Source organism: Labrus bergylta, chromosome 5 (assembly GCF_963930695.1).
Source record: "Labrus bergylta chromosome 5, fLabBer1.1, whole genome shotgun sequence".
Taxonomy (NCBI): Eukaryota; Metazoa; Chordata; class Actinopteri; order Labriformes; family Labridae; genus Labrus; species Labrus bergylta.
The window spans coordinates 13,330,551-13,352,916 of NC_089199.1; the positions used below are offsets into that span (position 1 = coordinate 13,330,551).

Genomic DNA, 22,366 nt, shown 5'->3' on the forward strand with positions numbered 1-22,366 from the left:
GGAAGCTCAGTCAGTCCAAAGTGAACTGAGCTGTTTTCTGCTCTGCAGTCTACTGACTACAGAGGACACACTAAACTGCAGACAACCGGCAGCCCATACCAATATTTATTTCTCGTAATTTGTGTTACTATAGCAGGTAGTTAAAGGAAATGTTTGCTTTTTGGCCACCATCCGAGATTATTCGACTGTGACTTGGAGGAATATTTATTATTTAGTGTTTCTCAAACTGGTCGCGAGCCTACATGATTTCCCTTGCTTTAAGGTAGGTTTAACCTATTTGTATTCTGTTTTGTCAAAGTCTGGATTTTGAGGACTTTCTTACGAATATGTAGACTAGTGCGTTATGGTGGAGTTAGAAATCGCAAGCTTCTGGCTTTAGTTTTGCAGACTTTAAAAAATATGTGTTTTTTTTATTCTGTGATAAGAAAAATTTTTCGGTATTCAATTTTTTTTTTTTAACTCTGGATAATAACGGTCAATAAAGGTGATTGCATCTAAGATAAGATTGTAAAAGATAACTCATACATCAGAGCTAATATATTTTTTAAGGTTTTGGACCACACTAAAAAATCTGGTTTGTTATTAAGAAATGTAAAATATTTCAACATTATACAAAATTTTATGTCAATAGTGCTGCTGTCAGTAAGAAATGGTTGCCCGGACAGTGACAGTTTTCCATCATGAGGAGCGAGGAGGAGGTTCATGTTTCCCACATCCCTCTCCTCCACCCCAGGAGCTTGCAGAGGACCTCTGCTGCATCACCACCAACTTCAAGTATCTGCAGACCTCAGGTACACCTGCTCTTTCACTGAACCATAATCATAATCAGGAATATTTTAGTTATTCCTACAGGGAAAATCAGGATAGACTCTTGTAAAGAGATGGCATCGCACTGCACATAGCATTGAAGTTCACATTGTGGGGATAATTTTAGTGTTGTACTGCCATGATTTCACCAAAACTGGAGCAGGTCTGATTTTTTTTTTTGTACTCTATGTATCAAATCCGGTTCCTGGACTTGCAAATCAGATGTGATATGATTCTTATTGGATGTATTTTCTGCCTCGGGTTAATCCCTTAGTAACACATTTACAATTACACGCACAAAAAATGTACACAGAATGATTATAACTTAAAAATGATGAAACAGAGAAATTAAGGATTAAATCAAATTCATATTGAGAACACGTGCTCCCTTCTGTATATCAAAGATCATAAAATATTCATATTTTTTTACGTGAAAAGCGTCGTGTTGGAGAGAGGGGGACCTCTACAGATAATTCAGTACTCATATGATAACCTCATGAACTATATGAAAACATACAGGACGTCTAAACTAAACACAAGCTGAGCACCAAGATATGAGCTGAATGCCCCCATGACCTGCTGTGTCTGAGGAATACTGATTTCTAACATGAAACTGCTTTATTCAGTGTAGCTTTAACTAACATTTTCTGCTAGCAAACATCTATTTTTGTTTTATGCTCAAATCATTTACTTAAATTAAGTTGTTTGCTGCTCTAAAACATAAATTTCCAATTGCAGCCACAATACATTTATGCTAAAATATAAGCTCTATTTGCTGTGTCGGCTACTGATCCGAAGTAGCAAAGAGTAAATAATAAATCATTTCAGGTTAAACAAGTAGATTTTTGTTTATAATTGCTATCTGATTGGTCTAGGCTTACCTGTGATACCCCATCTCACATGTTCTTATCGATATCTGAACAATTACCAGAACTTCATGTAACAATAACTATAAAAGCTTACATCTTTGCCACCTGTCTGGTTTCAGGCTGGTACTGGGGTTCCATCTCAGCGAGTGAAGCTCGGGAGGCTCTTTTACAGAAGCCTGAGGGCACGTTTCTGATGCGGGACAGCAATCACCCTCAGTACATGCTGGCCCTGTCAGTGCAGACCCGTTGTGGTCCCACAAGCGTCCGCATCGAGTACAGCCAGGGCTCCTTCTGGCTGGACTCCATTTCCCCCGGCCTGCCTCAGCTGCAGTCCTTCCCAGATGTCGTCAGCCTCATACAGCACTACACGGGCTCAGGCCAAACACCACAGGGCCACTCTTCTAATCACACCTTCACCGAAACAAAGCCTGACTCTGAAAAGCACACAGCTAAGGACTGCGGGGTGCCTCTGAAGCTGAAGCACCCTCTGCACAAACGAGACGCCTTCCCTTCTCTGCAGCACTTGGCGCGCCTAGCCATTAACAGACACACGACAGACTGCCCTGATCTGCTGCCACTTCCAAAGCCTCTTCTGCACTACCTGCAGGACTACCCGTTTAGCATTTGAGGGTACTTCTGAGACACAGGGATGGGGATGTGAGTCAGGGTCACACTCCAGGAAGACACTGTGAATCTGAGACTCTTTGACAGCCCCGAAGGGAGAACATTGAAAAGCTTTAATAGGACAATAGGACAATGGACAATGTGAGTGTGCTCGGTCTTACTATAGTGGCACTGCTGTTCTCCAGACTTTTTTTTTAATATTGCTACGTTCCTTTCAATAATGTACATTTATTTTGTTTCCAAAGTATTTCCCTTTTTTCTCCCACCACTTAGAGTGTTGTATAACTTGTTGCTTGTTTTAGCCCAGTTGATTTACCACAAAGGAGACACAACTTCTCTTTATTAAATCAGTTCAAAAGCAGCTTCTGATTGCCTTTTTGTCCCAGGAGAGAGACTATATGTCATCATTTACACTTATATCTAAGAAGCACTGTTGAAATCGGATAGCATAGATCCTTTCCAGGGGCAACTGGAATCCCATACAACCTTTGGGTACCTTTAAGTTAATTACAAAATCTTTCAAAAATGTATATTCATCATTTTTCATTGTATTTTGGCTTTTTTTTTAGATACAGCATGAGTTTTCATTACCAATTATTTTACAGGAGGTATGAGCCACAAAGTGTCAGAAAAGAGATTTTCCGCTGCTTGTTGTAACTGTAATGATTTGTTTCTTGAATGTCTGCTCACTGACAATTTCAGTATGATTAAAAGTCCAAACCGTTGATGGTACATCGATTTAGCATGTTTTTGGTTTTAAGACATGAGGCTGACACCTCACGTAAAACATATTAAAAGGACACGGGGGCAGACAACTTAATCTAAAAGATATAATAAAAAAGCTGGGCACACTGTGTTTTATATTTCTTTTGTGGTCAGTATCCTTTTCTAAAATCTGTGTTATTTCCAGTGGTGGAAACCGCCCAAGGACATCTGTTTACAGCTTACTTTATTCTCAGAAGAGGATAAGTAATGCCTGTGGATTTTCAAGAATCGTATTTTTTTTTTATCAAGCTCTTCTTTTCACTGATAAACCACTCAAACATAAACGTGAGAACTGCTGTTTTCATGGAAACACGCCTGAGTTGGTTTCCACGAGGTGGAACTGAGCAGTGCTGAGAAAGCCTCTTATCAGGATTACAGTTAGAGCTGCAGTTATTAATACACTGTGGCACCGACTGAGAACAGACCATCCCTAACCGCCTTTCTTTGCTCCAGACAGTCAGTGAAGTCTGACTTCTTGAAATCATTTGTTTGTCAAGAAGTCATTGGACAGCAGTAACCAAAGCAATTCTCATTTCAATGTCTATCAAGAATGTTTTTTTCTGACATGCATTTTAACTGAACTTTAGATTTGGACTCTCATGCAGAATTTAATTTAGCATTGAAAAAATATATATTTATAGATTTTGCAGTGTTATGTTATCATATATGTTCATTCCATTATTTAATAGTGATTATAGATAATTCAATAACTAAACTACATGTTGATGCCCCTAAATCATAATAACCAATAATCTCTTGTTGAATCTGAGTTTGCATCTTAAAGTATACCAGTTAATCAAATTTAGTTTCATAGAGGCACAATATTACTTTCTAAAACCTTAAGGAGTAGAAGTATAAACAAGTGAACAACTGCCCCCAGTCATCTATAGAGGCCCTGCAAGCCTAATGTTCACTGAATGTCAGCTAGAATGATGTCATTGTTTTTGACTGATATTTGTTCTTGAACATTTTCCCCGACATCACAATATCAGCCAAGGTGGGTTCTGTAGATCCCTTTTAAGCAATAAGAAAACATGCATCACTGAAGCAAAATAACCCATAAAATGACAATAGCATCAATGCAAAGGACTTAAATACAAGACCAAAGATTAAAATCTGAATTATACCTGTTTTGTATTTACGTTGATAGTTTTGTCAGTGAAAAGGGCTGAATTACATTTAATTGCTTCAGTTTCAGAGTTAGGGTTGAGTAACAGTCCCGTATCTTACTGTGAAACTGATCATTGTATTAGAAACACATCTACATCTTTTATGGAAGGTCAACATGTCTTCAGTATAAAGGTATGTTTTGCTTGAATTGTCTTCAAGATTTTCCTTGAAACTTTAAATAAACTATAAATAAGCAAACCTCTAGAGCTAAATGAGAAAGTGCACAGTTCACAGAGTGGCCATGAGGCAGTAATGGTTGGTGTGTATAGGCCCACCCACTCTTTCTTGCCTTTTAGCCCCAAAGCTTATTATATACAGCCATGGCACCTCAGAATTAGGGCTCATGAGTAAATGTACTTTTTGAAGTACTTGTGCCCTAATGAAAGGAAAAGTGTTCAGTTTAGAAACCGCTAGTCCCAATTATGCCCCTATGCCCTATAAATTACATAACCTACCCTATGGCCACCACAATAAATAGTATTGCCATCTTCAAAAGACCCGGGCTTTGTTTATGCGAGCTAGAAATGTATACCAATACTACCTTACTTACCTACCCTACCACATGGCCCCTCATCAATGTTTAGCCTAAATAGTCCCACGAAACCTTCAGGAAAGCTTGACAGTTAGCTCAGGTGTCCCAGAGCCACCCCAATGCTGATACTACCTACTCTAACCCCATGGCCTCTAATGGCTCCAACGGCCAAAATGTGACTATTCCTGGTACCAACATTATAAATGAAAAAGAACAGCAAAGGGAACACGAGAGAGAACAGAGAGAAACAGAGAAAAGTCTTTGGAGAGAGCTCAGAAAACAAGGGCAAGGGAAGCAGAGCCAGGGTGAGGTGCCGTGATAGCACTCATAGCAGCCAATCAGGCTGTTGCTCTACCATCCCCGACTCTCTCATTTTCCTGAGGGAAGAGAGGATAGAAGAGAGAAAAACAAAGGACATGGATGGGTCTCTTCTACCTTTGTTTTGGCACCTCAACTGGCATTATTTCCCCTCATTTAAATCCACTGACTGGTTTTAGCTGCATTAACTGCCATCTCCCTTACTGTCTTTCTCAAACCATTTGTCCACAGAATCCCAGTTCTCCCAGTAATGACATAGATGATCATGTTATTAATCCTCTATGTCCCCCTTCTACTGGACAAACCATAACTTTCCAGCTGTTCAGCTTCCACCTCTTAATCTGCATATTTAAGCTTTTTTCTTTCGTATGCGTCCTCCTCAGAGTCCTCCCAGGGAACTGTCAGTTCTATGAAATAAATTATAAACTAATTATAAACTAAACTGACTTGTAGACCAAAATACCGTGTAAGGCCTCAGATTAGTGCAAACTATTTTTAGGGTTTTTTTTAACAACAATGTTTCCTCCCCGATTTACCTGCATCTCCCAATCATTAGCACTCTAAAGTTGGCCTGATATCTACCTATAACCTACCCCCTCCTCTATATTTCTCTCCCGCCCGGACAATTTGGATGGCTGCAATCTATTCCTGAGTACCTCCTAAATTAACCTGTTGTCTACAACTTCAATACCTGCTGCTAAGCTTTTTTAAAAACCTGGTTATGTCGCTACAACCTTGCGACAGACTAATCCTACAGCCTGACAGAATGTGCTCCAAAGTTGCTGTCTCTGAATCAGCACAATGGGTCTCTGGCTACCCATTGTTTTAGGTTCTGGTATGATGGCAGCACAAAGTATCCCCTATCAAGTTTAACATGACTCTCCTCCATACTCTGCGGGTCCCTTAAACTAAGCTTCCTCTTCTCAACACTTTCCCAGTTCATCCACTGTCCCTGCTTAACCTGAACCACTGCCTCTGTACACTTTACTACTTCCTCTACATCAACGTAACTGCTCCACTACCAGCTTTCTTCCTTCTTTGGGAACTTCTATATTACACACTGGTTTTCCTAAACTAAGTCCCAAACCAATAAATGCTCTGCTTCCTGAACTGCCTGTCTTGGGAGCCATTTCCCCCCTCTAGTTGGATTTGGGACCTTGTTACAAACTACATTGTCTTTGTTTCCTGATAGCATCACCTCCTGACCTTTGAACACTTGAATTTGTCTGTTAAACTAGTTATTGGTAGTTAGAGTATGCCTTTCCCATGTAATGCAACACTACTCAGACACTGAGGACTCCTAACCAGTTCCTAATATACAAATGAACTAACCTTTCCTGTCTTTCCACCTTTGATATTGGCATTTCATAGACCTACAGTGACCACATCAACCGAGGAAATAGTCCAAAATGAAGACACCACAATCATCTCAATTTCTTTCTGCAGTCTGGACATTCCTAGCTGCACTCTCTCAATCTTTTTTGTATAATTAATTACAAACCTTTGGGCACCATGGAAGTGACAACGCAACTACCTATACCGTACCCCATGGACCCTATTTGGTCCCACAACTAAACCTTTTTGACTGATGGGCGGCAAGAGTCAGAACATGCTAGCCCTCATTGCCCACCGTAACATGAAGGACATCTATCTTAAACCTACTCCATTACATGGCTATGACAACCCAAACCACATTGACACCTCCAACAAACCCAGACTGTACATGCAAACTTCAGGTAGTGGCAATCGGTCTTTGTCAGACACGTGATTATTTAGTTGGTGAAGTCACGTTGGCACATTTTTGCGGTACAGTAGCAACAAAACCAAACACAACAGAGAGAGAGAGAGACAAATAACGTTGGGCAGTAAATGTATTCAACCGACCCACTTAATCGTCAAACTGGAGAAGAAGAAAGCGTTGTGAGGAGATACCATATCATATTTGGAGAATTTGGCATCAATTAACGATATTGATCCTTACCACCTGGCCGCAAGAAGTTGGAATACTGACCCGGCATTGTTGCCTCTGACCTCGTACGTTACAAAAATACCTTGTGTATGGTATAAGTACATATACTTTTGACCAGTTCAAGAACTATAAATCCCTTGAGGCCCACAGACATTTTACGAATAGGACGCAATGACTAATGTTATGTGTGTATAATAAGGGCCTGGTTATGGTTATGGTTTGTTTGCTTTGTTTATTTAGCATGCACCAGCCAAAGATGACAGCTGGGTGTGTTCTTGCTGTTCAAACTAGCATAGCCTAATATGCTTACTCACTATTTATATTATGTTACTTACTGTTAACTGAACTATTCAAAACGGCACACTATACACAGACAGCAGCCTGTAGCAGATTGTGCACTTTGTTTATGTTTACCTGTTCTCCAGTGTTGCTGCTTTTTCTAAATAAAATAATCTTTTGGATCCCTTGTGACATTTATGGAGGGCAGGGTTCATGTATGAAAAGACTACATGGCTTAATAAATAAATAAAATGCTGGTAATGAAATACTGCTGAATAATAAAATACCTATTAAACTTGGTAACCGATTACATTTTAAAATGGGTAAATACTGTTAAAAATAATCTTGGATAATTATCAAGAATAACACATTTTAAGAAATGGAGCTCAGTGTAAGTTCAGACAGGAAGACTGGTTATATTCTTTCACTCATTCATTCATCCTTTCACTTCAACCTCAACTACTTCCTCTGCCGAGCTGCTCCGGTGATCAGCTCATAATGGGTGTTTAAGTTCTTTAAGTAATTAACCAACCAGATTCGGGCACAACCTCCCTCAGCCAATCATCCTGCTGCGACAAAATGCCAAAACTGTTCTCTCTCTTCCACAGTCATTCTGTCATTTCAGGCTGCAACCCACCACCGCCCCAGTCACCTCCATTCCAGCTCAGCAGAGTCCAGATCCAGGCTCATCATAGCCTACATCTTCTTCACCACCACCAGTGTCTAGACTCCATAAGGGGGGGTATCCTATCCTGTTGTCGGCCTCATTACCCTTCCGAGTACATGAAGTCGTCACGATGGAGTCTAATCCCCCAAAGATTTTACACATTCAAATCTAAATTGTTGCACATTTATTGTTAAATAAATAACTGTTGATTCTCAATTAAGTCTCTCCTGATTGAAATGTCTTTATGTAGGCTATACTTTATTATGTAGCAAGATAAAAGAGCAAAGGCTATGCCTGGTGTTGTGAGTGTTTTCCTGGCCACTTTCTCCACATGACCAATCATGGCTGTAAATGGTCCCCACAACTCAACCATCTAAACCTATAGGCTGTAAGAGCATGGGCGGTTCTAGGTAGGGGGCAACAGGGGCCAGTGCCCCTGTAACACTGAGCTTGTGGCCACCCCTCCTAAAGGCAGAGCCCCCCTCATAACACATACACAGTATTTGACTCAACAACCGGACTCACAATCTCGTATTAAATTCTGTTACTGAAACAAATATAAATAATGGTATTTTATGTTATGGTATTTAATGATGTGTGTTATTATTTGGCATAATATTTATATATTTTTTTTAAAGCGATCATCTTTGTCTATCTTTGACCTGGGGTTAATGTTCCCCTCTGACCAAAACAACTGGCCCCAGTTTGGCCCCCTCAGTAAAAGTGGTCTAGAACCGCCACTGCGTATAAGAGCCAGGACATCACCAGATTTGTTAAGTTGTACTAAGAGTAAATGTCACTTTGCACCATTAATTTACATCATAACAAAACATGAGCTATTCTGAGTTTATATTTTAGTTTTAGTTTTTTTTTTTAACATAAAGAGTAGAAGCATACACAATATAAATTTTAGCTGTTAGAGTTAAACACTTACCAGCAGTATTGTAAATGTGTTGCATTACCTCGGTATAATTGTTAATGTTAGTAAAACAGTGTATTACCCCACCCCCCTCCCCCCTCTCTCTCCTGTTCAGTCCCCGGCAGCAGCAGCAGCGCAGTCAGGGAGCAGCAGGCCAACAAAGCGCTACTTGGAAGTCACTTGGATAGATTTTAAACCAATCACTAGGTGAGCGTGTTATACTTACAAGCAGAGTATGGTTGTAGCATCTTTTCGATATTATTTAATGGTCATTTTACTGTTTTATTTATTTGGCAACCTACATTTTCTTCCGATATTTTGGATTAGCTCGCCAGCTAACGAATCGCATTGACTTCCGTTAAGCTAAGGATGGGTACCAAGCTAGCCAGCTAGCTGTGTGTTACCGGGTTGAGCATTAAAAGAAAAAAAGCGAAGTTTTCATGAGTAGTTAAGAGGAAAAACACAAACACCGTACGGCTCGACACATTATGCCATAGATATAGAGCATGTACCTTCTACCACTTCTGAATAAAAACCATACAGATGTGAACTTCTAGCTTTGCTCTTAACGCTGGCTGGTTAGCTCCAGTAGCTAGCTTCAAGTCTTTTGTAAACAGAACCTCCTTGCTAACTATTATCTAGGTCAACCTGATATGCAGTTATTCCTGGCTTTTACCAGCAACAATTAGTGTCTTATTCATGTTGAAAATGTCGATTATAAAACTGTGACACAGGTGTAACAGAGTAATTTGTCAGATGGAAAGTGGGGATAGGTCAGACACGCTGAAGCGGAAATGTTTCATGAATGATGGTTCCTCCTAGTCCCACATAGCTTCAGTAAACATTTGAAAAGAACATATTTGAAGCGTGGACTCAACTTGTTTCTTATGCTAAACTCACTGTACGTGTGAGTGACTGTAAGCAGCCATGGTGTTTCATGAGGTTAAACATTTAGCCTCGGGTGTTGGTTTCTGACGGAGTCTGTAAAACAGATGTTCACAGCTTTCCATCGTTTCTCACGGTCCAAGTCGGTGCTCATAGTTGCATCATGGCTAAATGCAATTATGACGGACCTCCTTCCCTGGTGTTTTGATTACAACTTTATTATGTCGTAACCTCTGCCTGTTTCTTCTCTGCAGCTATGGCAGCGATCAGGAAAAAGCTGGTCATAGTGGGAGATGGAGCCTGTGGGAAAACCTGTCTGCTCATCGTGTTCAGTAAGGACCAGTTTCCAGAGGTCTATGTTCCCACAGTGTTTGAGAACTATGTGGCCGACATTGAAGTCGATAGCAAACAGGTATGAACAATTTTACTTGTCTCCCATGTCACACCAATATAAATGGGAACTATCGTCAAGAACACTGTTGTCGTCAAGTTCATGTGTGTTGTGGTTTGTGTGTGTGGATGTTTTCGGCTGCAAAAAACGTCACCTGCGCACCTGGGCATAGTTGGTAATTACAGCCACAGGTAGGTAGAAAGGGGAGACACAGGTGAATGGGGATAGGGAATTAGTGGAAGCCTCACAGTTTTTCCAACCATAAGGGTGTGAAGATGTCGTCCGGCTCGGTTAGACTTTATCTAAGTTTATGAGCTTGTTTCGTCTGATGCAGAATAGGCCTACACCCGTCTTTTTGTTGGTGTTTTTAAGATTGTTGATAAATAAATACTGCAAACATAATTAACGGCGGACATTCCCTTTTTTTTACCCACCATGAGTTGGAAATGACTTAAAATTCCCTCCAGTGGCACTTTTTGTTGTTTGATTGCCACTACAAACACAAAGCTAGTGAATGCTGGTTATATTTTCTTAAAGGGGCGGTATGTAACAGGCCGCGAGGCGAACTGCACCAGTAACCTGTTGCTCACTTGTTCGTCATAGGTGCTTGTAAATACACAAACAAGCATCATCATCGGCCGCGAAGCACTTGATATTTACCAGCATAAAACCTGTAATGTGGGAGTTAAAGTGGACGATCAGATTGTTGGAATATTATTATATGCGGATGATGTAGTTCTACTGGCTGAACATGAAGATGACTTACAAATTATGCTGAATATTGTTGGAGAATGGTGCTTGAAATGGAGACTAGTGGCAAATGAAGACAAAATACAGGTAGTACATTTCAGGCAAAAATCATTAGTAAGAAGTCCAGTTAGTTTTAATTTAGGCACAACAGTGCTATCATATGCTGATCAATATCTCTTGGCTTGACATTGGATGAACACATGACTTTTAAAGAAGCTGTGAGTGTTTTGACTCAGTCAGCTGGTCGAGCTCTGGGATCTGTACTGAACAAAGTTAAACACTGTGGTAAACTGGGATTTCAGACTTATACACAACTCTATCATTCATGTGTGTGTCCAGTGTCTGATTATGCCTCCGGTGTCTGGGGGTTCACGGAACATCTCATTTGTAATTCTGTACATCAGAGAGCTCTGAGGTCCTTCTTGGGAGTCCATGAATTAACGCCAGTCCTCGCTGTGAATGGAGATATGGGATAGGAGCCTCCAAACATCAGACACAAATGTGAAATGCTTCGGCTTTGGAATAGACTTAAAGATGTCGGATCAGAGACTCACGAAAAAGATTTCTATTTGGGATACCTGCCATTGTCACCCATGGGCAAAGGTGATAAAATCTGTATTCCATATGTCCTTTATTTTTCTAAATAACTTAACTTGTGATATTCAGGAGATAAAAAATAATACGTTTCTAATGTACAAAGAGAAATAGTCTGTGGATATATAGTGCAAACTAAAACTAAGAACATAGTGTCTCATACAGGATTGCTGCAGCGTAGAAGCCTATGCTAAATTTAATTTAACCAAAAGACAAAGATCCCTCTGCGCTCAGCTACGTTCAGGAACATTACCTTTAGCTTTAGAGACCGGCAGGTTTAATTCCATTCCAGAGGAAGATCGAGTTTGTTTGTTGTGTGAGTTAGGACAAACTGAAAACGAGATTTACTTTTTGTTTTACTGCCCGATGTATGCTGACATCAGGGATGTTCTTTTTAAAAGAATGTCTTCAAATTATGTTGATTTCTTTTGGATAGATGATTATGAAAAACTTGAGTTGTGTTTAAAAAAAGGAACTTTTGTTATAGCAGATTTTGTTTGTAAAGCCTGGGAAAAAAGACAGAACACGTTGTTTAAGACTGAACTGTGACAGGAGCTGGCAACTTTGTAATGTTATGATTTGTAAATGTGATCCACTGCAACTGAATTCTTTGGTGTCTTTAAGCCCATGAGGGTTGGGCACTTTGTGTGCATGACACGAAAATAAATTAATCATCATCATCATCATAATGTTGACAGAGGAGGAAAGTGGTCATACTCATGTGAAAGCATGTGAAGGAGTCTGTGGTGTGCTTGAGGCCAGTCATTTATTTGTACTAACAGATTCCGTGTCTGTATTCATTCTCCATCCTACAAACGACAGTCTCAGCAGGCACTGCCTGAGAACAGGAGTGTGTGATGAGTTTGTCCACCTTGGAGAGCTCCTAGGGCGGATTGAAGTGTGTGGAAGTCGGCCTCTGGCTGAAGCGGGAGTGTGTGATGAGTTTGCACTGTTGATCTCTGTAAACAGAGCGGAGTGAGGAGGACGTTGAGACTGTGCATAAAATGTCACTTCCTGGAGCTTTTGACCTGGGGAAACTTTTTATACAGGCAACACAGATAGACAGTGAACATCTACTTTTTCACATCAGTTACCGTTTGCTTATTAATGGGCGATTAAAAAATGATTTATACAAGTAAAAAGTTACATATAGAACCTTTAACCCTCTACCTAAAAGTGGTACCAGCTGAGAATGAGTGTAGGTGTTCATTGATTCAAAATGTTTTACTTATCTGGGAGTCTTTTTGTGTAAAATGGATCATCTGAGTCCTTGTTAATAGAATGTGTGGGCTTTTTTCATATCAACCCAAAAGTATTTTATCACATAAGTATTACGGATGAAAGTATATAAATGTGTACACATATCAGGTCAATATATTATCAAACCTGTAGTAATGAAGTTCTCAGAACACTTTTTTGGGATGTAGTTCATCACTTGTTAACTATTGTGGCAGGTGGAGTTGGCGCTCTGGGATACAGCAGGCCAAGAAGACTACGACAGACTGCGCCCGCTCTCCTATCCAGACACTGATGTCATTCTTATGTGCTTCTCCATCGACAGCCCTGACAGTCTTGGTAAGTTTAAAAAAAGTGAGCTTAATGTTTGTGGGACATTTATTTCCCTCTTTTTTTAATGTCAATTAAATATTATTGGTAGTGTAGGTTATGCACAGAGATGATTTAGAAAGCGTTGATGAAACCGTTTTTGATTAAGTTTCAGTTGACTAGTATCGTGTTAAATTATAAGGGTAGAAGCAAACACAACACCTGGAGTTTACAGGTAGCCCCTGTTATGGCTTTGCAATGATCAGCCCCAAACAATATAGTTAAACTGGCATAGTATTTGAAAATATGGAAGCATATTGGTACAATATGTGTTTGTTATTTGTCTCTTCATGTACATCACAGTTACAAACACAAAAATCAAATCAATGTATTTTTTATTTTTTAATTCATGGTGGTACTTTCGCTGGGCTCACCTACATTTTCCCTGTATCCTGTTTGATTGTGTTTTTGTGATCTTATTTAGAGAACATCCCTGAGAAGTGGACACCTGAAGTGAAACACTTCTGCCCTAACGTTCCCATTATACTGGTCGGAAATAAAAAGGACCTGCGCAATGATGAGCACACCCGCCGGGAACTTGCCAAAATGAAGCAGGTAATTATCTCAAAACCCCAAAACAAATGCATTAACCGCCTCCATGGTGCTGGATTTTCAATGATTGGGGTCATGTCACTTCCTACTGTGGTAAATGGACTTAAGCTTGTATAGCACTTTTCTAGTCGCCTGACTTCTCAAAGCAGATCTTTTGATCACAGATGAGCAGCGTCCTCTAAATCCCCCCTGTACACTGAATGGCAAAACGACACTTGCGTCTCAAAGATTGGGTTAGAATCAGCCTGAAATCACAGTGTATGCCCGGCCTCATGAGAATGCGCTCATAGAAACTCTAGATTGACTACTCGCATTGATAAACAGCTTGTTGTGACTGCTTAGAGCGATGTCATTTGCTTGGGTTAGTGAAGCTGGACAACCTAAAGATACCCTGGGTATGTTAAACTTGTAGTATAGGCCTCTGTTGTCTGTATTTTTAGTTTAGTTAAGAGTTAATTTCCAAGAGCTATCTACTACATGGTGGGTAAATGTTTATCCAAACAGTCTTGTTAAAACAACCGTGTTTGACATAGCTGCAGCTACAAAAAAGCAAAACATCAGCTTCATAGGAAGTGTGTGAAATGCACCTCCCCTCTCCCAACCTCATTACACCCATCTCCCTCCCCTCCCGTTTCACTGTTGCAATAAGAAAAAATCGTAACCAGATTTAATTGGGGATCATGTACTCAAGCATAATGGCAAATTTGTTTAGAAAACGTTCAGAAATGACGGGAAAATGCATAAATGTCTGTGAAATAAGGTAAAACAGACTCATACGCAGGTCAAATGCTCACTTTAATGCGTATAGTCAACTCCCATAGGCCCATTCTGAGCCAGGAAAAACACTGACCTCTTTTGACATTTCCTTTTAGGAACCCGTGAAACCTGAGGATGGACGGGACATGGCTAACAGGATCTGTGCCTTTGGATACATGGAGTGCTCTGCAAAAACAAAGGATGGCGTGAGGGAAGTTTTCGAGATGGCCACCAGGGCTGCACTACAGGCCAAGCGGGGAAAGAAGAGCAATAAATGTGCCCTGCTGTAAACGGTGGCACGTGGACCGCTTCCTACAAGGGGGAGAAGGAGCATTAGGTCAAACCTGTCCCCCGAAACACATTCACAAAAAAGACTGTTCTCCCCAGTTTTTACTAAAGGTGTAACGCTTTTACTTATTTTGTCTTAAGCAAAAGTAGTCAGGTTCTGTCAGTATTCAATTTCAAGGTTATGGAAAATACTTTTTTGTACTTTAAAAATTAGTAAATTTGCCATAATGAAAGCTCCTTTATCGACATGTACAATGTAATTGAAGATATCAGCCAGGGGACCTATTGTGTCACACCTGCCAACTACAGTTCAGTGCTTAAGCCCTGCCTGCTGATCTAAGGAATGATCCACAGCAATCAGGGTGAAGAACCTGCACACTGTGACCCATAGTCGTTTTAATTATTTCAACAAACAGATGCACACATTAAGTCTAATTTGGTTTGTGTGCTTCACATACAAATCTTATGTGCATAATGATTACATGCACACTATGAGACTGGAAACTCATTTTGTTAAACGCAAATGGAAACTTAGTGTTTTGTGTAATAAATTACTTTGTAAGAATCTTGACAACTTGTACAACCTTCTTGTTAAACACTGACTTTGGTATAGATACAGAAAAAAGAGCATGCACGGCCCTGGAAAAGGTTTCTTAAGATAACACATTTTCGCATGCACTGCCTACTTTACAGATCTTTTATTTCCATCGTCCAAGTTTAAGGCCGTTCATCGGATTTTGTGGGCATCAGAGTTCTAGTACATGCAGCTTCCTTTTTATATTGTTGCAACACAGCCTAACAGACACAGGATATTCATGGCAACACTGACTTGAACATTCAAAAATAAACATGCCAGAGCTACCTTATTAACAAAATGTAAGGCTGACAGTTTAACTGCAAAGTCTTTTAACATTTCTGTTTTACAGTTTAAACATGTCACTACAGATAACTCTTTCAGGATCAACTAGTCGGCCCTTTTACTTCTTAAACATTTCTTGAAGCCCTGAGTCAGGAGTCATTTAGGTGTCGTTTTATGGTGATAAATTCAAAAGTGCTTTTTTTTTTTCTTTTTTTTCATACATTGCATAACATTAATACAAGAAAATAAAGATCCACAGTGCTTTGGAATTTTGCAAACATTGGTGTTCTTGTCCATACAGGGGGCTTTGTGATGCAGATTAGGAAGAAACACAATCTGTGAAGACAGCCTACACAGTGGGTATGTGTTATGACCCAGGTTAAGGTGAGGACACATAAAGGAGTGAAAAACTCAAGTGGCTGCAGATGGCCTAGCGGTTTCTAGGTTGCACCCCATGTACGGGGGTGCAGTTCTCCATGCGGATGGCTTGGGTTCTAGTCCAACCTGTGGCTCCTATCCTGCTTGTCATTCCCCACCCTCTCTCCCTGGTCTCTTACTCTATCCACTGTCCTATTAAATAAAGAGACGAGCCCAAAAAAACAACGATGAATCAAAAATAATAATCTTTATAGCAAAACAACTTAAAACAAATTCACAAAGAGAAGGAAAAATGGTGACATAAACCATGCTTCTGATCCCAGCTGAAGTTTGAGAGAAAAGGGGGAGGAGCTTGATTCAGTCTTTTGAAGACGAGCCCACAGGTGCAGCTGATCAGAGGCTGATTACGTATGGAGGTCAGGTAGTTCCTCGAAAAAAAACAAATCGACCTCAGTTTTGCACAGAACGCTGATGCTGTTCAGCCCTGCAATAAATTCAACCTTCATCAAGGTTATGATGTTGTCTCTGTTAAACCTTATAATTTATCAATTTCAATTCATTTCTAAATGTTTTAAAACATCTTTTAAATTCCGGGAAGGAAGGATTAACTGCAGGTCTGTGTGTTAGCCTGTATCTGCACAGGTAAAAAGAGCGAGAGATCTTTGGTGAATCAAATTTACAATAAATAATAGAACTCATTGTGCACAACGAAGAAAGTACAAATGGTTCCCTGCTCTTCTTTTAGCTGCAAAATAGGAAGAAAACAGATAGGACATGCATAGGTGGAGACAATATTGTCAGGCCACATTGAATTAAATCAAAAACATCAAAAGAAGGTGACAACAAAGCCTCCTCTTCTGCCTGACAGGAAACATAAGCCTTGTGTTGAGTGTTGTTTATTTTTATCCATAAATATATTTCAGGATGATAAAGGGAAACACCCCACATGAACTACTTAAAGATGATAAAATAAGATAGTAAAATGATAATATCCACTTGTTGAAACACCTAATGAATTCGTTTTAAACTACTATTGTACATATTTAAACAAGACATATGATCACAACAAAGTGACCATACTGCCTTAAGTGAGTACCGCGTGGTGCGTAGCCCTGCAGTAGAAACTTAACGCTTGACACCTCTGATGGATGGCTACAGCCGAGCACCAGGAAATGTTATTACATTCACTTCACTAGTCATTCGTTTTTCTTGGCTGGAAGCCCTGAGCGGGCGAGAAACAACGGAAGCAGAGCTAGTGCTCCCAGAGCCACAGCCATCAAAGGTCGGTAAAAAAGCCAGCCTGCTCCGATGGTGAGCAGAGACAGAGAGCAGGAGATGCATATGGCGAATATCTTCAGCCCCACAGACACCAGATCTCTGAGAACAGGAACCCAATCCACTGTCGGCAAAAAAAAAAAAAACAGAGAGGGGCACACATGAGAGATTCAGGAAGAGAAATCCATGAACGTATATAAATGTACTGAATCAGTGAGTAAATGTTTACCCAAAGTGTAGATGATGCGCATGGTCAGCTGTATACTCAGGAACATGAGCGCCCAGCCTGCAGCCCTCAGTCCCCACGTCTTCAGACTGTTGGACTGGTGTTCTTTCTCAAAAACCTCCTATAGAAAGAAAACCACTGCATCAAACCTCCAGAACCAAGTGGAATATAACTACACACATGTAGAAAATGACTACTTGTTTACCCCCAAAAACAAAAAGGTATTGACAAAACACCCCACTGCTGTGTCAAACGAATGAAGTGAAGTGAAATCCACTCTGACCTTTGCAGAGAGCTCTTCCTGGTACAAGATCTCCAGAGTGTCTCCTGACCTGGTTTTAAAAGGCATCAGCTGCTCTCCTCTCTGCATGGCCACGACACTGACCTGAAAAACAGATAACGTTTACCAGTGTCTGAAGAGGAAGATCTCTATAAGCTTGAATAGTATTGGCTCTACAACAAGTAAAAGTTCCAGTGAGGGCTGAAATAATTACTGGATTACTATGCAGTAAAAAAAATAACAAGCAATTTTTTTTTTTTTTTTTGTGGTCACGATTCAATTAAGAATCTATTTTCGATTCAAACCAATTCTGGATCCATGGATCCATGGATTCAAAGTCTATTTTTCAATGAGTACATACTTCAGGATCTACTCCAGTCATCTGTGAGACTGGCTGAATTTCTTGCTGCTCCAATTGGCATTCTGCTGAGTTAAAGAGCTAGCCTTGCACTTGATTTTTGGAAGTTATGAATCTATTTAAAATCTCAGAAGATAAGAATCTCGATGTTTACATAAATCGATTTTTTTTTCCTACCACTATACAAAATATCCCCTGGTTCTCTGGTGCAGGCTGTACATCTTATGTACTCGCTACTAATCTTTATAGTGTTGTCTTTGTGCAGAGAGAATCACTTCACAGTTTAACTGAACATTAACGCAGGGCCTAACCACACCTTATAGAGCAGAACACTTAGAGTGAAACGAATCAACAGATGAACTGATCATGATAATAAGTCAGCAATACTTTCAATTCTTACCCCTTAAAAGTAGTATAGTAAGTACAGCTGCAACTTAAAAAGACCACGTAGCAACGGTCGAGAGTATGATAAATACCAAGACATGTAGATTATAGTGGGGTCACAGTGGAAATACATGGATGATGCAGAGAATGCTTTGAGTCAGTAACATGATGTTGTACTGTACCCATGAGTGAGCTCATGTCCCAAAGTAACTCACAGTTTCAGTGGGGCCGAGGATAGACGTCTCGCCACTCAGTCCAGCATAGGAAAATCTTACACGCACATCCCCAACCTAATGGATAAAAAAAACCTCAATAGTAACACAAATTTGACTCGTAAGAAAACAGAGGCCGACATCTCTGTATGTGTGAGATTTTTACATTGGAGCACCTACCTCCGGCCTGCGAGGGGACTGAGTGTGATAGAAGTAATCGTCATCAATGGATAGAAAAGGGTCCACGTAAGAGGCGGGAAAATCCTTCAAACTCAGCGTCTGGAAGTCATTAATCTGCTCCACAAGGCCTGAGGAAGACCGAGCGATGAACGGATGAATCATGAGTGACATGAAATACAGTCTCTGTGTCATTCTTGTATGTTTGTGTCTTTGTGTTCAGATACCTTTGGAGAGAATGAAAGCTCCAACTCTGACCTCAGGAGCCACCACTGTGACACTCTCAACCGCCATGGCACTGAGATTCAAACATGTCTTTAGAGATGACCTGCTCACTTTTTTTGATTTAACAGAATAAAACAGAATAAACTTAAAACCATCAGAATACCTTGGGTTCTGGTGACCAATTTCCTTGTCAAAGTTACGACTGTTGATCAGCTCTGATTTCCACTCGGTGTCTAAAGAAGAGGAATCACATATAAAGCTTCAAATACAGTCAATACATTTCACACAAACGTAAAAGCAGTTGCCTACTTCAAGCTTAATACAACATTTCCTGCAAATGCAATAGCTATTACCTTTGCAGGGATTTGTTTTTTTATTTACTTACACTTTACACCTGCTAATGGGTTCAAGTCAGCTCATTAGAAAAAAATCCCAGGTTTGGGCAGAGCGGGTCAAAACAGCGCTCTGAGTATATTATAAATAACTTACAGAAACATTGAATGTAATATAGGCTGTGCATTAACCCCTAACCCAAGTCCACCTCATCTCTTTCTCGCTCTCTCAAACAGGCACACAGCTTTGTCACTCCTTGTCAGTTCACAGAATTGTTTTGAGGCATGTACGTGTCTTATTTAAATAGATTTGTTTAATATGGATTTCCAAAAAGAAAGTGATTTAATGGCCTATGAACTATTTAAACAAAGTATGTCTGCATGTCGAAAGCCAAAAACTTGAATATACATTTATAACAGTCTAGCATTCTATGAAAAATAATTAAAAACGAACATATCTTAGGATTTAAGACAGTCTGACCACAAATGAAAGGCTTACAAATGACTAATGAATGACATGAAGTCAACTTAAACTGATGTCTGTGAATGGAGGACAGAGTCGGATAAAAGCTGCAGATCTGTATTACGTTTGTGGATTATTACGTTTGTGTGCTGTTATAACGTTGGCGGGTGTTACAAGCAGGGTGTTAAAGGGCAGATGAATAGAAGTAAATACTCACTGTAGGTGTATGTCGTCTCAGTTTTGGTCTCGCCATTCTCCTGGTAGTCCCTGAAATTGGTCACACAGTAACAAACCCACCTCAGTCTAAATAAACTCTGTTCACTGTTTTTTCATTTACACCTTACTCAACCGTGAATGTCGACAGACTGATGGGCATGATGAAAGACTCACTTGCTGTCATGGTACTCCACCCACTGATACATCTCCACCTGCCTCTGCAGCTTCACCGCCTGCACCTCCACTCTGTAGTTGGGGTCATACAGGGACTACACAGACACACATGCAGAAGATCATTGAATAATATTCTGATTGTTTCAGCGAATTACTGGTCAAGTAGTGGTCAGACAAAATGATCAATCTACCTGTGAGGTGCGAAGCTTTGCAGACAGATGAACTAAATGGTTGTTGTTCTGTTGGTTGAGGCTGGAGAAAGACTCCAACGATACGACTTGAGACAAACCCTCATCCAGAGAAGACGCTGTTTGCAGAGCCCGTCCCTGTAAGTGAGCATATACGGTCCTTACGTCTGCTAACACACCAATCTGACTTTAACAGTGTACATTAGCTTTGATGTGTAATGTAACACGTGAATGCAACTTGTTTTCCACTGTGTGTTGTTGTTTTTTTTGGGTTTTTTTACCTCATTGGTAAAGAGAATATAAATCGAAAGGAAAAACAGTCCTATGCCCAAGACTGTCCCCCCTGCTGTTTCACCTAAACGCTCCAGGAATCCGGGGTTGGACTTGACGGACACATGTTTGTGCTTGTTTGGGTCCAGATCTGAAAACTGAGACAAACAGGCAAGATAATCAGAGGTTCAAAGCCAAACAAACAAACAAACAAAAAACAGCCACATTTCTGGAGGACCGATGAATGATATAATGGACTTCAAGAGTATGACTTGATGAAATGTGGCCAAATGTCTGTTTATCTGGGTAGTGGGTTTAAATCTGAAAGAACATGTGACAATTGCAGCTCCTGTCACTGACATCAATGCTTTGATTCGGATTCAGACGACTTCATTAATTACAGAAGGGCTATTCAGTTTCACAGGCAAACCAGTCACTTTGAGGTGAAAACTTAACCTTAACTGTTATTACCACACAGATGTGGAAACATACTGTTTATCTACTTTCACATCATTTAAAACAGATTAATTTATCTAGAAAATAGCCTTCATTACAGGAAGGCATGTGGAAGGTGATTTATGTTACTTCATTGCAGCTTGTCAACAGAGCAGGGTGTGAACATCTGACACACCTCTTTTGTTTTGTGCTAAATTTACTCCCAAACCTCTTTTTCAGGTTTCTGTGGATAAACTCACGTGTGAACTGTGACAAGCTGGTGTTTTTCAGATTTCTCTAAGGTGTTCATTTAACACACAGACTCAACCAGCACGTTAAAATGATTAAACCTAAGTTGAAGATGACTTATAGGCTACAGTAAGGTCTGATGAAACTTTCTGAAAAACACGTCAGTGATGTGTATGTGCAGTAACATCAGCTGCATACTCATATCTGACAACCGGAAATGTAAACGATCTTGAGCACTAGAAATGGATTACTTACTGTCTGTGCTGAAGACATGTTTCAGTTTTGTTCTAGTCCTCAGTTTATTGGTGATGTTGGAAGTTTGGAAGATATTCTTCTTCTGCTTCTTCTGCTTCTTCTTCTTCTTCTTCTTCTGCTTCTTAACTTTGGTGTTCAGTGGCAGCTGGCATCCAGGAAGTTGCATTACTGCCATCTGCTGGATTGTAACTACCCCTCATGTGTCTTAATCCTCCTCAACACACCTGTTCTCAAAAGAGAATTAAACAGGCATCTACGGCCTCTCCCTCTTTCACCACACTCCAAAATACTTTTTAAATCTCTCTGTACCAGTCCTTCTCACTCCATTTCTGACATCGTGCTCTGTCTATGTGTTTAATACTTCCTACAATTAATAAGAACGAGTTCAATTGTTTCTGCTAGATTGCACACCACACAAAGATCAGGTGGATGTTTAAAAGGTGAATTCTCCATGTCCTCTTATTTACAATAGCCTCAGTGTTCACATCAAATTTGGGTTGATCATCCAAAAACATACCCAAGTATTTGTACAATCTTAACATCTCAACATTTCCATTATGTATGATTCAATCCACGGCTGCCTCTCTCTTAAGTCTAAAATCAAAGACTAGTTCCCTTGTTTTAGAAACGCTTAAGTTTAATAAGTTGTTATCACACCAAGAAATACAAT

The 22,366-nt window shown here is 40.0% G+C and overlaps 3 protein-coding genes across 3 annotated transcripts; 2 read left to right on the forward strand and 1 right to left on the reverse strand.

Annotated features, from left to right (window-relative positions):
• Positions 1 to 26: 26 nt before the first annotated feature.
• Positions 27 to 3,154, forward strand: LOC109990346 (cytokine-inducible SH2-containing protein-like). The gene is made up of 3 exons (XM_020642442.3): positions 27 to 262; positions 632 to 791; positions 1,796 to 3,154. Exons 2-3 carry the CDS (start codon positions 650 to 652, stop codon positions 2,302 to 2,304), a joined length of 651 nt encoding a protein of 216 aa, XP_020498098.2. The 5' UTR covers positions 27 to 262; positions 632 to 649; the 3' UTR covers positions 2,305 to 3,154.
• Positions 3,155 to 9,010: 5,856 nt separating this feature from the next.
• LOC109990297 (rho-related GTP-binding protein RhoA-B) lies at positions 9,011 to 15,314 on the forward strand. Its single transcript, XM_020642371.3, has 5 exons — positions 9,011 to 9,126; positions 10,059 to 10,216; positions 12,994 to 13,114; positions 13,569 to 13,699; positions 14,569 to 15,314. The coding sequence occupies exons 2-5, from the start codon at positions 10,061 to 10,063 to the stop codon at positions 14,740 to 14,742; spliced, it is 582 nt and encodes a 193-aa protein (XP_020498027.1). The 5' UTR covers positions 9,011 to 9,126; positions 10,059 to 10,060; the 3' UTR covers positions 14,743 to 15,314.
• An 895-nt stretch (positions 15,315 to 16,209) lies between these two features.
• Positions 16,210 to 21,833, reverse strand: LOC109990296 (transmembrane protein 43). Its single transcript, XM_020642370.3, has 12 exons — positions 21,697 to 21,833; positions 20,769 to 20,915; positions 20,491 to 20,625; positions 20,300 to 20,394; positions 20,127 to 20,176; positions 19,278 to 19,347; positions 19,117 to 19,187; positions 18,893 to 19,020; positions 18,716 to 18,790; positions 17,762 to 17,863; positions 17,482 to 17,599; positions 16,210 to 17,376 (listed from the first exon to the last, which is right to left on the reverse strand). The coding sequence occupies exons 1-12, from the start codon at positions 21,712 to 21,714 to the stop codon at positions 17,174 to 17,176; spliced, it is 1,212 nt and encodes a 403-aa protein (XP_020498026.2). The 5' UTR covers positions 21,715 to 21,833; the 3' UTR covers positions 16,210 to 17,173.
• Between the last annotated feature and the right edge of the window lie 533 nt (positions 21,834 to 22,366).

Excerpts from the sequence above, each read along its gene's own strand:
- LOC109990346 (XM_020642442.3), top strand. The coding sequence starts at position 650 with ATGGTTGCCCGGACAGTGACAGTTTTCCATCATGAGGAGCGAGGAGGA. Across the intron at positions 792-1,795 it reads CAAGTATCTGCAGACCTCAG|GCTGGTACTGGGGTTCCATC; the intron begins GTACACCTGCTC and ends GTCTGGTTTCAG.
- LOC109990297 (XM_020642371.3), top strand. The coding sequence starts at position 10,061 with ATGGCAGCGATCAGGAAAAAGCTGGTCATAGTGGGAGATGGAGCCTGT. Across the intron at positions 10,217-12,993 it reads TTGAAGTCGATAGCAAACAG|GTGGAGTTGGCGCTCTGGGA; the intron begins GTATGAACAATT and ends CTATTGTGGCAG. Across the intron at positions 13,700-14,568 it reads AACTTGCCAAAATGAAGCAG|GAACCCGTGAAACCTGAGGA; the intron begins GTAATTATCTCA and ends ATTTCCTTTTAG.
- LOC109990296 (XM_020642370.3), bottom strand. Across the intron at positions 20,395-20,490 it reads CAAAGCTTCGCACCTCACAG|TCCCTGTATGACCCCAACTA; the intron begins GTAGATTGATCA and ends GTGTCTGTGTAG. Across the intron at positions 20,177-20,299 it reads GTGGAGTACCATGACAGCAA|GGACTACCAGGAGAATGGCG; the intron begins GTGAGTCTTTCA and ends GACCAATTTCAG.